The sequence below is a fragment of the Haemaphysalis longicornis genome, unplaced genomic scaffold (genome assembly GCF_048455015.1).
Source record: "Haemaphysalis longicornis isolate Haplotype H1 unplaced genomic scaffold, Haemaphysalis longicornis Haplotype H1 scaffold_2, whole genome shotgun sequence".
In the NCBI taxonomy this organism is placed as follows: domain Eukaryota; kingdom Metazoa; phylum Arthropoda; class Arachnida; order Ixodida; family Ixodidae; genus Haemaphysalis; species Haemaphysalis longicornis.
In genome coordinates, this window is record NW_027526295.1 from 164528927 (window position 1) to 164543616 (window position 14690).

The 14690-nt window shown below is 50.8% G+C and overlaps 1 protein-coding gene across 14 annotated transcripts in view; it reads left to right on the forward strand.

Moving 5' to 3' along the window:
• LOC144169428 (tensin-3-like) overlaps positions 1-14690 on the forward strand; it is a 292831-nt gene that overhangs the window by 192113 nt on the left and 86028 nt on the right. Inside the window, exon 1 of one of the 14 annotated variants that reach the window (XM_077698577.1) lies at positions 10181-13558. The exons of 12 other annotated variants lie outside the window; for them this stretch is intronic. In XM_077698577.1, coding sequence (XP_077554703.1) covers positions 13439-13558 — 120 coding nt within the window. In that variant the 5' untranslated portion in view covers positions 10181-13438. Of the gene's footprint in view, positions 1-10180; positions 13559-14690 lie in introns of those variants that run through there. One more of the 14 variants, XM_077698576.1, reaches the window with a different exon arrangement.

A 14690-nucleotide genomic window follows, 5' to 3' on the forward strand; every position in this document is an offset into this window, starting at 1 on the left:
GTTTTGTATCAAGCCCTCCCGTAAAGTTGGCTTTCTGTAAGTAAAAGTGGGCTTGCAGTGAAGCAGCCTTCGCAAAGCGTTTTTTTGTGCCGGACGTGGACGGCACGGCACGAAACCGTGGTAGCACCCCATCACAGCGGTGTCTGTAAAAAGACTTTGCATTAAATTCTGTATTACGGTTCTGAAATCAGTATGAAGATGGCTTGGAGGCGGTAACTTGTGCAGGAGACTGGTGTTTTTTTTTCTCGGAAATATGGCATTTCTACGCTGAGGAAAATCACTAAGCTTTGGTGCCACTGCTTTTTCAGTATGGTAACTTTTGTAGCAAGCAACACTTGATATTGGCCTACTTAAATGTCAACATGTAAGCTAGTAGGTAAGCTAGCAACAAAGCAAGCGAGTGAGCGGGGCCAGTTTCGCTTCTGTGGCATGGGACACGAATAAATCAAGTAATCACAGCAATCAGGGCGGCGCTGTAGAGGTACCACTGCGACGTTACTGGCGGCGCAGGTATAGCACCAGCGTTAATGACTTTACACGATGCTTACTATTACTGGGTTACTTGCGGCATTCTATACTATCTATACAATTTATACCATGTGCTATCAAAATACCTCTTTTAAAAACTTGCGATGTCTTCTCTGTGGTAAAATTTACGTAAGAGGCTCTAGTCTATGCTTAATAGGCAATTAGTTCAACGTTAAGTGTTTACAACAATTAGTTGAAAGAAGCAAAAGGAGCAATCGAGAGCGCTACCAAACACGTCCCACGGGTCATATGCGTAATGTACAGTCTCCCGATCGGCCTGTGCCGCGCATTCTGTATTCCATTTTTTTTAATGTTCACTTGATTTGATTCTAATTCAGGGGGTAAACAGCTCTTAATTAGCTCTTCCATCTTCCTCTTGTTGCATCTTTTTGTTCTTTCGTCAATTTTGGTAGCTACGCAACATGTAGCAGTAAGTGTTCATCCAAAGCGCAAAGCCGGGTGACGAATTCTTTTGAGTTGTTTCTTAGCAACTTCTATCGCGGTCATTTTTAGACGTATCTCAACCAAACGGAAATATTTCAGGCCATTTCGTTCATACCCACCCGGCGTGCGATCATTGTCATTTCAGTGGTCTTCGGAAGAACTGCTGCAGTGTTTTCGTAGCTAAGGGACTAAATATTCAACCCGTCACGGTGGCTCAGTGGCTAAGGCGTTGCGCTGCTGAGCACGAGGTCGCGGTTTCGATTTCCGGCCGCGGCGGCCGCTTTTCTGGTGGAGGCGAAAAGCAAAAACGCCCGTGTGTACGAGATTTCGGTGCACGTTAAAGATCCCCAGGTGGTCAAAATTAATCCGGAGCCCTCCACTACGGCGCGCCTCATCGCCTGCGTTGCGTCGGCGCATTAAACACTACAATCAATCAATCAACTGAATATTCAGGCCACGCCGTTGTGATCTTTTCCGGAAATTTTGGCCGCTTGAAGAGGCCCAATCACGCGAAACGCCTCCCCCTGATGATGCAGCCGCCTGGCCAGTGTTTGTCCTCAAGGCGGCGGTGGCGGCGGCTGTGTACGGCGCGGTTGAATGACAGTTTAGAGCGCTCACACAGTAGACGCTTGTTTGGCTGCCGCAGCGTCGTGCCAGCCGCACCGGCTGACGGCAAGTTTGTTCCGTCGGTCGGCGGCGGCCGGGGCGCAGCAGCACTCGCACCGACCGAAGGGCGAAACAAAAGGGCTGCCAAACAAACCGAAACGGCACCGCGGTGCCCTCGGCTGACGCCTTTTCTGCCGCCAGAGAAGCCTGTTCTTCATCGGCTGTGGTGACAGATTTACGACACGCGCGTCCCGACCGCGTCTGTCGCAGCTCAATGCAGCTGCCGCGCGGGGCTCCATGGCGTTGCTGCTGTTGCCGAGAGTCGCTGTACGCGCCATTATACCGCGCGGCCCCGCAAGGAGTTGGGCACAGCGCAGTGGCAGCGCGTGTCCCTGCGGTACCCGTATGATGAGAACGAAAGCATTCCAAAGATGCATCATCTCGCGCCACGTTATCTACTGTTTTTTGTTCCGTTCTCCGGATCTGTCTTTTCTCATCACGCACGCTTTGCGAGGGAGTATAGCCTCCGTGCGGCTATGGGTTTGAGACGGTACGAACTCAAGAGGGCGCGCCCTTACGGGGCTGCCCCGAGGGGGCGCGTGGATTTCTGAACAAAATAGTCTCCCTTTTCAATCGAAACGTTGCACGCAATTCGCGGGTGTCCTGCGGCTCGAGCAGCTTCTTATACTGTCATGATACTATTTTATGACTGTGCTTGTGTTAAGCACAGTATATTCGACACTGTATGGTTCCAACTCGGTGTGAAACTGACAGTCCGCCGTGTGGTACGTAGTATAGTTACGTTAGGGGTGTCGATGCGGCAGCTATATAGAACCGCGGTGCTATACAGCGTACCTAACATCTGCAAACACTTCCTGTTCACGTGAGCTTTCTGATTAGCTGTTTTGAAGACAGACGGCAGAAACGGGAGGTCTATAACAAATATATGGCCCGTAAAGCAAAGCTGATGGGAGACTTGTCAACCGAAGCCGTTACGTGACGTCGTACGGAGAATGTTCGGTTGTCCGTGGTGCAGGTGCCGCGCTGCGTCGCTGTAATGAGTTCTAGGAGGATGTTTTTTTGAACACGTTCTTTTCTTTGGTGCTGTTCTTCAGAAATAGGCGGGCGCAAGAACCTACACGTACACTTCCGGACGCATTTGCGACGAACAATGGCGCTGCGACGGCGTTCTTTATACTTCTCTCGGAGCGTGAAGAACCTTGACCTTCGAGTCTCGACAATAAGCAGCGCTTCACGTAAAGGCGTCGCGTCTTCGAGCAGAAAGCGTGTGGAAGTTCATGGTGATTGCTTGAATGAATGTGAATGCGTGAGCAAAAGCAAGCTCAATTCCCGTTCAAGGCGATATGCGGGGAGAAAAGAAAGAGGGGATTGAAGGGTGTTTGCGCGACGCTGACGTCGCGGTTCGTCACGCCTTCGCCAAAAGGCGGATACTATTTGGGGAATGCGGAAAGACTGTCTGGGCCCCCACCACCGGCGGCGTATTTGGGGACGTGTGGGAGGTGACTTGTGGGTGTGACATATCTTCGAAATGCCGCGTGCACGCATAGCGCGGGGGTACAGAGCGTGCGTGTAATAATAATGTGTACGGCCCTCTTTACAAGCGGCTTTATTCACCACTAAATGTACGCATGCAAAATTACACGCAGAAGAATTCAAAACGTTCTCTTTGCAGCTGGGGGTGGAAGAGCAGATAGAGCCGCGTATAGCGCTACCATGCAGAGTCCTTCAATGATTCGGTACTACCTCCAGCCAAGTGACGTAGACTGAATTTCATTTCGAAAGAGGGTGGGCGACTAAAATATGGAGACGGAGAATTTGAAAGGAGGAAACAAAATGCAAAATACAACAAATAAACGAGAGAACAACACCACAGACAGTTTAAACTAAAATCAGAAGGCTTTAGGAGCCGTGAGCGTACTTGACGGGACCTTCCAATTTTTGGGCTGCTTTTTTTTCTTCGTGGGTATAGAAAAATGATTGATCGTTGTAGTGAGAGCGGGGCTCGAAGCCGCGTAAGCTTGGTGAGCGGCTTGAGACAAAATAAAAGAAAAATTGGGCCCATCTTCCCGCGATTGGGACCCGAGTAAATGCGTCGCATAGGGGGTGCCCATCTCCCCGCGAGGGGGACTCGAGTAAATGCGTCGCATAGGGGGTGGGTGTATTGCGTTAACGTTTAGTGTTTGGGGAGTTGGTGGTAGTGAATGCGTTGTATCAGCAGCTTCTTGACGTAGTTTGAATGAGTCAAGGATATAAGGCGCGTTCGTAGCCTCCCATTCTGTGTCGGCTTTGTGGCGCAGTGGGTAGAGCACCATGCACATTGCGTTCCGCCCGCAGGGTCGAGGGATCGAAACCAGGCGCCGGATAGTATTTTTTTTTTATATAGTGTAGGGGGAGGGGTGCGGACTACGACTACGGACGTCAACGCGGGTGACATTGTGAGTTACTGAAATGCTCTGCATTTAAAAAATTAAAAACTCTTGCACCCCTCCGTCTAACGACGACGATGGTTGAACGCGGACCTTCCTCGTGATGCATTCTTTGGTTGGCCAATCTCATACTGCGAGTATGTGCTGCTATGGACGTGCACAGCACTTTTCTAGAATACCTACCCAGAGCAATTCTAGGGTGCGCAAAGTTTTGGTTTTGGGGTGTACGGCGCGAATCGGTACCTGCTGCTTGGCCTGCGCTTCGACCATGTCGAATTGGAGCAATCGGATAGACGCCGGCTTCATAAAGTGAGGGGCGCAGGTTCGATTCCGGCCACGGCAAGCGTTTTTTTTTAATACGATAGTCTTTCTTGGGCTACTTAAACCCGGAAACGTTGGTCTGTCTGTATGTCTGTCTGTGACTCTATTCAGCCACCCGGCCAAAGTAAAATAGACGTTGCGCAATAGTCTTATATACTCACAGCCAAATGTAAACGTCTAAGCCCCGTTTATATGTTCATACTTGTCAACTTTGTTGAACAAGAACAAGATATTACGCAAATATAAGACAGGAAATTAGTACACAAGGGATATGTACAGTGTTCCTTTATTAAAAATTCACGGATGCTTGGTTTTTCGATAGCAAATGATATTCTACATCTCCTGCAGAAAACCGCCGCCTGCTGTTGCCCGCGCCACCTCCTGGCGGCATATGAAAAATCACGTGGCAACAGCAACAAAAGGTTCCACTAGCTAGGGTCCACGTTCTGCTTGAAACGCACTAGTTCACCATACGCACGTGGAGGACGGCCACGCGGTTCTATGCACGTTGAAGTGGGGTGCCTCGATTCACGCGCGTCTCCGCCGTACTGCAGCGCTGGCATCGAGGAACCCGGCCTGTAGCAGTGGAACGCGGTAAATTCAAATCGCCCTGATGAGCGCGACTGTACAGGAACAGCATGAGCGGTGAACGGGAAAGCAATGGGGGGCATTTCCTTGGCAAATGTCTACAGACTATCGTCTTTTGGCGACATTTGCAACGAAAGGAGCAGATACGCGGCCAATTTTTTCTTTCACTTCACCCATGATCAGTCATCATCATCGTCAGAGAAAGTTGGCTTTCCTGCAGCGTCTACTGGCGTACAACGGCATCAGTGAGGTCACTAAAGCTTCGCTTCAAAATTATCGTTTGTCATTATTTGATGATACGCAGAGTTGCGGCTTCGTTCATCCATTTTTATCCTTATGCCCGTAGTTATGTGGAACGTTTTCGTATTGTCCCATTACCTGTACTTGTGTTTGCTAGCAGTTATTGCTGAAAGACACACGCTGCCATGGTCTTGTGACGATTAAAACCCGTTGCTCTGGGTGGGTGTCAGTCGAAGGCTGCTGCCTAATATTTCAGTCAACGCGCACAGACAGTTTGCCGCACGGTCATTGCACTAATCTCAAATGAGCTATAGATTGGCCGCCCTTGTTTTGCACTTTGTTCGCTTCCTGAAGCGAACAGGCGCCAAGCTAATTGAGGATTTTTCTCTTTCCAGCGACTAAAACGTTTTTCCTTCGCAGGGGTCTTTTTGAGGAACACTAACTTGTTTGAATGTTTTTTTTTTAACGCGCCGAAGCTACTTGAGCTATAAGGCACGACGTAGTTGATGGCTTCGGATTAATTTAGACCACCTGAGGATCTTCAACGTTCGCGAAAATCTCGACACGTGCGCACGTCGTTTTGGTTTTTCGCCTCCACCAGAAAAGCGGCCACCGCGGCGGGGATCAAACCGGCGTTCTTGCGCTCAGCAGCACAACGCCTTAGCCACTGACGACGAACACTAAACCATTTACTAACGCCGAGCTGCGTCATGGGCAACTTCTGTGCACGAGTTCTCTCTGCTCGCTTTATCCCTCTTAACACGAAAGTGCCGAACATGGTAGTAGTCTTGTCGATAATTCACATGTCCAAAATTTTTCTTCAAGATACGGCTGGGTTCTGCGCCCGCTCCATTTGGTTCCAAATCTGTCCCCTTAATGTAATTAACAGTTAAGAGTTGAAAACAACACCAACGTTCGCTTTGTGAACTTCAAGAAATACTCGTTCCCAACGCTATCATTTTTTTTTTTTTTACCAATCAATGCCTGAACTCATTATTCCTCCGATGGCTTCTTGAACAAGCGAGAAAGGGCAAATACGCGGGTGACCCTAAACACCCAAAGAGAGAGGGAAAGAGACACACACCGCCGGTGTCGCTGCTGCGTGCATTGTCTTCGCGGCCGCTCCTTCTGGCCGCGGCAACATGCGTGGAGGCGGCGGCGTGTACGCGGGGCTTATGGGCATATCATGCCCCTCTCCCTTCTAGAAATAAGCCGGGCATATTTTTGGAGGTGGCTGGGGCACGGGCCTCTCTTCCCAGCAAGCACCGCCCCCGCTTCTCTCGGTGGGCCCTTAGCGGCAGCACCTTGCCGTGGAACGTGGTTTCGTCTCGGCCGCTCTTCTGCTGCTGCTCCCGCGTTCAGCAGCGGCTCGCTGTTGCTACCACCACCACTATGCCGGCCGCGTATTTTCGGTTGTTGCTACTGCCTCTCAGGCCTGTCCGCCGGCCTGGCTGGCTGGCTGGCTGGCTGGCTGGCTGGCTGAGTGACTCGCTTCACGATGCGACGCATTTAGCTCGCTTCCGGAACGAACGCCGATTCTCTCGAAGCGAGCGCCCGGCCCGAGTTCCGGGCCGATGTTCGACCTTTCGCGACCGACGCGGCCGAATCTTGTTGCCTTTGTAGCACGAAGGAGCAAGAGTCTTCGTTGACGCTTTTCTCTTTTGGCAGATTCGACTGCGACCTTGCAGTGGTGCTGGGCCAGCTTGCTAAGTTGTACCGGAGAACAGACCGACAAGGGGGAAAAATGAAGCAGGGGTGGTATTCTCGAGTTTTGTCCCTTTTGCGTCCCTTTCAAAAGTGTCCCTTTTGGCGAGCCCTGATTGGCTGAAAGCAAACAACCGGAAGTGACGTAATGCAAGCGCGGCAAACCTACTGCCGACGCCCACTGCGTAACCGGAAGTACGTCACGATGAAAGGGACGCAAAAGGGACGTTTTCAAAAGGGACAGTTACGAGAATACCGCCCCAGGTGTTGTGTGGCCGAACTGCGCTTCCGGTTAAATGGCGATTTTTTTTTTTAACTTCCTTATTGAGTTTATACAATCATCTTACCTTTCTGAGTTCGGTTAAAAAAGAAAAGCAGCCGCCTGCCGCCCAGTGTTGCTGCTTTGGGAGGGAAAGAGGTGGGTCAGACGCGCGATTTCCCGCTGCTGAGTGATGGGTCGGGCGTTGGAGTCCCGGCCGCACCGACCGAATGTGTTTGAGAGAGAGAGAGAGAGAGAGAGAGAGAGAGAGAGAGAGAGAGAGAGAGAGAGAGAGAGAGAGAGAGAGAGAGAGAGAGAGAGAGAGAGAGAGAGATTTAGCGACGCACAGAAACACCGATGTAGCAATTGATTGTCATGCGAAAGCACAAAGGACGTACACTTTGTAACCTGGAAGTACTTCTCAATGAGATGACGTTAAATGCAGTACATCCTTGCAGATGGTGATTTGCATTGAATATATGGCAAGCATGACGAGCTGCTGGGTCAACGTAATTAATACTGCACCTCATTAATTTAATGCGGAGCCCATCACTGCGACGCTCTTTACAGACGAAGAGTTTATTCGATGCGTTCAAACCCTATATTAACTTAGCTTTCGTTGTGTCGTAAGTACGGTATAAGGCGCGGAATTCCTACGTGGACGTTTCTTCGGATGCTGTTTGCACTGGTGGATGCTCGCTGCAATAACAACACTTTAGATTTGATAGGTGCGCTGGTCCCCAAACGACATGTCTGTTGCGCTTTTACCTGGCCCTACGAGGGTGCCAGAGTTTTATACTCAGAATAAAGAACCATGAACTGTAGACGAGTCCTGTGGGAAGTATGCGGTGCAACCTTTTGAAATGAATTATTCTGGGAAAACAATGTTGTTTAACAACGTCAGCAGTTAATGGGAAGTTTCCCACCATCGCGCCGCCCTAGGCAAATAAAGTTAATCATCATTGTCATCGTCGGCTTTGACGACGCGCTTTCGGCCGAGGAGCTAAATGAGCATTGTAATCTTTGTTTACAGTGTTTACAGCATCAAGGTTACGCTGAGAAGCGCATGGTAGAACTAATAATTCTTATTGAGTTGAACTTCTTTTCTTACGCCATTCTGCTCGTCCCCGACTCGGCTACCCTTGCGTAGTGCCAATTCTGAGCGCGCCAACAAGTTGTAACCGCGTGTTAAGTAACGAGAGGGAAGTGGCGCAGGAGAGCGTAAGACGGAGTTGAAAGTAGGGTGCGCCGCATTTCCTTTTTGGTGAGTTCTCCCCTCTTGGGATGCTCCAATTTAAAGCACCCTCGATGTAACTAGATGTCCGCGTACGAAACGACTTGCATTTTGTGGCCATTCGGCGGCCACGGGTTCATTTCGTAGTGGTTCCTTTCACGGGCCAAGCATATTGTAATGAAGGTAAAGATTTCAAGTAGTGGTAAATACGCTTACGTACTCCTTTTGGAAATGCTGATTATTTTTCTCAAATTTAAGGTGCGATTTCTACATTTTTTTCTCCGGCTTATGGTCGTTATGCGTCTAACGGCTTCCGTCTCTGTAGAGAAGTTCTATAACGATTTCTTGAACTGCATACTGCAGTCTAGCCACGATGTTGCCTCCAATGCTATGGCAAGAAAATTTTGTTTGAAGCAACTTTTTGGGGTGTCCTTTGATTTGATGAAATGCGCATGAAAAACATGCAACTTATTATGCGAGAATGAAGGGCCTCGAGTGGTTACTATCAGTCCAAATTTTAAATTTTACGTGCACTGGTCGTTTGTTTGCTTGTTCCTTACTCCCATATATTATATATGAACGCCGGCTGTACGCCACCTGCCGCGTTTCATTTCTCTTTCTACAAGCTCCTAATAAATCTCGCTAGCATCCCCTGCATACCGGTTAGCCCTTATAAAAGCAAATGGTCCCATGCAGCGCGTCACGGACCACGCATATATCATCCCACGTCGATAGCTCCGTTTCCTTGTTTTCATTTTCGTTAGTATTTAGCTTTTTCTGAATTTATACGGAGATTTACTATACATTTATTCTAGTCGTTTTTAAGATGTAGAAGTAGCAGCTGTAGATGGCAGTTGTGAACGCGTCAAACATGCTCACGCTAAAAGCAAAAACTAGAAAAGCTCCCAACAACAAGCGTTCCGGGGCACGCTTATATCTCTCTACTGGACTACATGTTTTGTGTTCGGTACATGGGCGGCAAAAAAAAAAAAAAAAAGAGAACTCACAAGTCACGACCGTACTCAAGCAAGTGCGCACTCGTTGTGTGCTATCGTAACGACACTAAGGCTATTCCTCTTTTATACCCTCCTTTCTTTTCTGTTCTTGCTTTTTCCGGCTAACCTTCGCGCGCCACATGTGGCAGTACGTGCCTGCTGCCACCTGTGCTGCCTGACACACTGGCCTTGGGATTGAGATTTAGCTTTGCGCTTGTGTGTACTAAATGCCTATACGTATACGCGCGCGTTTGTGCGCGCGTATATCAGCTAAATCTCTTTTCTATAGCCGGTGCATCACATAGTACAGGTTGCATAAACACAGACAGACAGACAGACAGACAGACAGACAGACAGACAGACAGACAGACAGACAGACAGACAGACAGACAGACAGGCGGACGGACGGACGGACGGACAGTATTTTCTCTCTCCTGGTCGTCTCTACACAGCAGTCATTGTAACGTCATTCCGCATAAACATCAGGTGATCTCCCCACTTTTAGGCACCGCTGCTAACGTCATGTTCTCGCTGATCATTTTTTTTTTCTGGGGGCGCGGGGGGGGGGGGGCAGTGTAATCTCGGCCGCTAAACGAAAGTGGGCTCGGGTTATCACGAAACACGGGGTGCGAGCCTGGGGCTCACGAACAGCTTGTTGTCTCCAGGTGGAGCCGCGGCGTCGCGTGCTCCCCTCACCAGCAGCCTTGTCCGCGCGTGCGCGCCGCACGGCTCAGGCCACGCCCCTGCACGCACGGTGGCCGCCGGCGCCGCGGGGAGCGAGCGCGTGCGTGAGCGCCATCCGCGTGCTCTGCTCCGTCAGTCGCGCGCCGAACATCATCGCGCTCTGTTTCTGTTTCGCTTTCGCCCGCCGCCGAGCATGTGTGTGTTGATCGTCAACCTAGCGTCGTGATTGTAGCCGCCTCGTTAGTGCCGCATCCTGGACGAAAACGTAACGCTTCCGCGCTTGGCAAGCTTTCACCTGCTCCTTGCTGCCTGATCTTCGCATCCTTTCATCGTTTGACCTGTGCTGCTATCGGATGGCTTGCGCTGCACCCGCGTCGCAACTGTGTGCGTCGGCTGTTTCCACTGTTGTGGTGACCGGCGCGATCAGGCTGGAACGACGGATCTTCCGGACTGTGGGTTCCTCTTGAACGAAGGAGTCAACTGATCTCCCCGAAAGGATTTTACCTTCCCCACCGGCTGGCAAGAGTTTTTTTTTTTTTTCTGAACTCGTCACCTTCAGTAACTGAATTCAATACTCGGTCGCGTTTCATTGCACGTGGAAATCGGTTGTAATCGTTCTTGAGATACCGGGCAGTCGAACCACATGTCAATTGCGGCGTCTTCTTTTTGTCCCTACTTCCTCGTTGAACCGGGCGCCCGTCCGCGAACTTGAACGCGACTGTCACCGCAGTTTTCCCAAGGACGTCGCCGAGATTATTGCCGGTCTGGCGGAAAGCGCGCGCGCGCGCGCGCTCGCTACGCTTGAGGAACCTGTCGCTTCGTGCCTGCGCGGTCGTTACTTCTGCCCCTGCCGCTCATCCGCTTTGAAAAGTGAGGGCATTGTTTTTGCCAGGACGAGGTGAAAAAATAACGCGAGGTCGACGTTTGCGCTTTAACCCGCGGGGGATGAGGAGAAAATAAAATAACTGACGTCGCCCTGACGCGCTACTGACGCTAACGCTCCGCGACGATTTCCAACTGCCAGTCTGTATATTTCTTTCGGCGTGCGCGCTGTCTCGCACCGATATCCGTTTCGGAAGCAGCCGTCCCGAAAACGTCACGCGGAAACGCCGCACATTAGCGGAATCTGGGGCAAGCATGTTTTGAGAAGCCGTCGTCTGCGAGCGCCCCCTGTTTTTGTGTTTACGTCGCGAGTCGGGAACGCAGATCAAACGAATTTATTTAGCCAAGGGAAAGAGCGGGATGAGGCAATATATAAACTGAAAAGAAACAAGATCGAAGAAGAGGCAGTCGGTAGCCGGTCATCCCCCTCCAGACACGAATGCGCGCGCCGTATGGTGCCGTACAGCCGGGGAGGAGTAGTCTGTAAATAACGGGAGCGCATTCCTGGGAAGAAAGCGAAAATAAACGGCGCATTGGGTGCCGAGGTGCTCCCCCCTCGTCTCGTGGTCTTCGCATGCCACTTTGCGCGCGGCTTTTTGGTTACCGGTCCTCGCGCGGGATGTCAGAGACGCTTGACGTCCCCCGAGGCGCGACATAGCTCTTATCGTTCGAAGAAAACGTCCAACGCCGCCGCCAGTCTGAGATGTCTCGCAGATATGCCTGGCAACTAAAAGCGTAGTTAAAGTTGTTAAAGTGCAGTCCAGCCTGGCTTTGTATTCCCGCGTGTTTCCTTCCTACTAAAGGCGCCAAAGTAAAGGAATTCGCGGTGGTCAGAGAGGCTGGATTTTATGTGATTCCTTCACCCCCTTTGTGAAGGGACCACACTTAAGTACTACACCGACAATCTCGGGCGAAAGAAAGCGAACAATAATAAAACGTAAAACCACCGTATGGCACGCCAGGAGGGCAATTGAATCATTCGTAATTTGTTTCTTCATTGTACAATTGTTTGACGGACGTAAACGGGCGCATTGTGCGGCAGCCACGCCATAAATTCGTCTCATTGTAGCTTTCGTTTGCAACAGCCGGGAAGCAGATGTGCGAGGAACCCGTAGCTCCAACCGAGAAAGCAAATTTCCCGCGAAAACGCTGACTAAGCGCCATTGACAAGCGGGAGTACCGAGAGAGCGCGGCTTTCGGCGGCCGCTTGCAGCGTCTTCCGTCAACGCTTTTTCGCGCACGCAGACAGACGGGCTGTTCCTACGGCGAGAGGGTGCGCGTGCGCGAGAGGCCGAACCGCGCACGCCGCTTGCAGCTGGTCGCTAGGCCGACGACGAAACTTCTCCGAAAGGAACGTGGCATGCGGCGCGCCATCGTTTTTCGGCTTCGTGGGCTGCGTCCCGTCGGCGTGCGTCGTTGTCGCTGTTGAGGCTCCCAAGGAAAGATCGAACACCACCCGTCCCGATATTTCCATTTGCGGACAGGTCGACTTCGAGGCGTTATCCGTAGGAAGCGTTCGACGGACTCGCTTGAGCGTGAAAGGTCGCTCGCATGCGCCTTGTAGCCATCGATACACCTCTCCAAATTGCGCAATCCGCCCTATCTGCGAGCGACGCCGGTCACACCCGAAGCACCCGAAGATATCTCTCTCTCGCTCGCCCTTTCCCCCTCCCCACCCTCTCGCAATCCGTCAACGGCGCACGCTAAGGCTGTGCGCTCGTCGTGAGCACGAAGTACTTTGTTGGACGGTGCTTCGTCGATACCAGAAGTTGCGCGCGTCGTGGCCGAGACGTGCGTGCCGAGGTCACCACCGTTGCGTGCAAGCGCAGCCACCACCGCCACCGCTATCGTTTGTGCGCCGGTTTCCCCCAGCGAAGACAGCTGATGACTGACGATCCGCTGCCGCAAAGTGTTCCGCGTTCGCAGTGCTTTATTGCGCGAAGAGTCTCATCTTTTCGATGACGCTCCCTGACCGAGAAGAGAATTTCGTGGCGACGCCAGTGATCCATCCTTGTCTTGCATAAGCTGGGCGCCGGAGTCTTGAACCAGGCGAAGCGTAGGACAGTCTTAGAAGAATATACGTGGTCCCTTGTCTGGGATAACTCCGCACTGAAAGAATCGACAGTCCTTGCGCTTTTCTGCGCCGCTTTTTTGCGTTCTTCTGAGTCCTACCAAGCTGGAAAAGCAGACTCGAGCGCTCGGAGGGCCACAGCAAGCCCTGTACTGACACAACCGTCAACGTGAAGACACCAAGCAGATGCGAAAGAGGAAGCGATTTCCAGTTTCAACTCCCCAATGCATTTGCCCAGATCTGCTGCAACCCTAATGGCGATCAGCCTGCGACGAGCGCAAGCTTGAAACAACATCGGTGACAGGGAAGCGCGGATGACCATTTCGCGCACTGGTGATGTTCCCAAAGCGGTACCGTAGACGAGTCACCCGCCGGAAAAGTTCCTCGCGTCCGTTCAAAGTGTTCCTCTAGCTGTGCCTGAACTGAGGAACCGGCATGTGGGGCTGCCTGGGAAAATCCAAGAAGCGCCGAAAAATGGCCATCAGCATCGTGCGTAGTCCGTCGCCGGGCTGCCGATGCTCCTGCCACGGGCAGTCGCTGCAGCAGCGCAAGCAGGTGAGCTGGTGAATCAGTCTTGTAGTTCGGCGTGTGCCCGTCACTGGTCTGATTGTAAGTGTGATTGATTGATTGATTGATTGATTGATTGATTGATTGATTGATTGATTGATTGATTGATTGATTGATTGAGTGAAGCCCTACGGTCGGTGGAGGAATAGGTAACATTTCGTTTTGGTAGAATGGATTTGGAGGAATTAAGCATAAAGCTTGGTGTCTGGGCTAGCGGGCGGAACATAGCTTGAGGGGATTGCGCTTAGATTTTTTTTTTTTTTTTTGCGAAAACAGACACAAAGAACATTCACTTTGTCATGAAAGCTTCTTTTATCCTAACGATGATGATGCTGATGATGACTTCCTATAAGGCATCTTCACATTGTGATGATGCATTCTTCAAAAGTCTCAATTTCTCAGTCAGCGGGGTTGTCTACTCTGCAGCATTTTTAAGCGTTCGTGTCGATGATGCTGATGATGCCGATGATGACTTCCTATAAGGCATCTTCACGTTGTAATGATGCATTCTCCAAAAGTCATCTCCAAAAGTCTCAATTTCTCAGACAGCGGGGTTGTCTACTCTGCAGCATTTTTAGGAGTGCATGTTGATGATGCTAATGATGACTTCCTATAAGGCATCTTCACGATGGGATGATGCATTCTCCAAAAGCTTCTTAATTTCTCATCCAGGGGGGGGTTATGCATCTCTGCAGCATTTTTAGGCGCGCATGTTGTGTCTCGGGCTGTGCTTACGCCGGCAAATCTTCAGGCGTGCTCTGCCGGGACATGCAGACAATGGCAACGAACTGTCGAACAAAGCTCCCGACAATGAATAGACATTTGATGGAGGTTGACGTTCTGAAGGTCAGCGTCGCCATGTTTGCGTGGTTCAATTGCAAAGAACAATCGTCGGGAAATTGGCCTTATTCATTACGCTACATTTATTATCTGCTTACTGTTCAGAATGGAATGAGAAACCGCGGGACCTGTCGGGTCTTTGTGTCTGACCAAGTGATAAGACAGTGAAGTTAATGGTGCGTGCTTTCGTGCGGCACAGTTTTATCATCTTTCTTGGAAAGATACCACCCGGTTGGTTTCACATTCCGGGTAGCGAGTTACCTAATAAGGGACATGATGA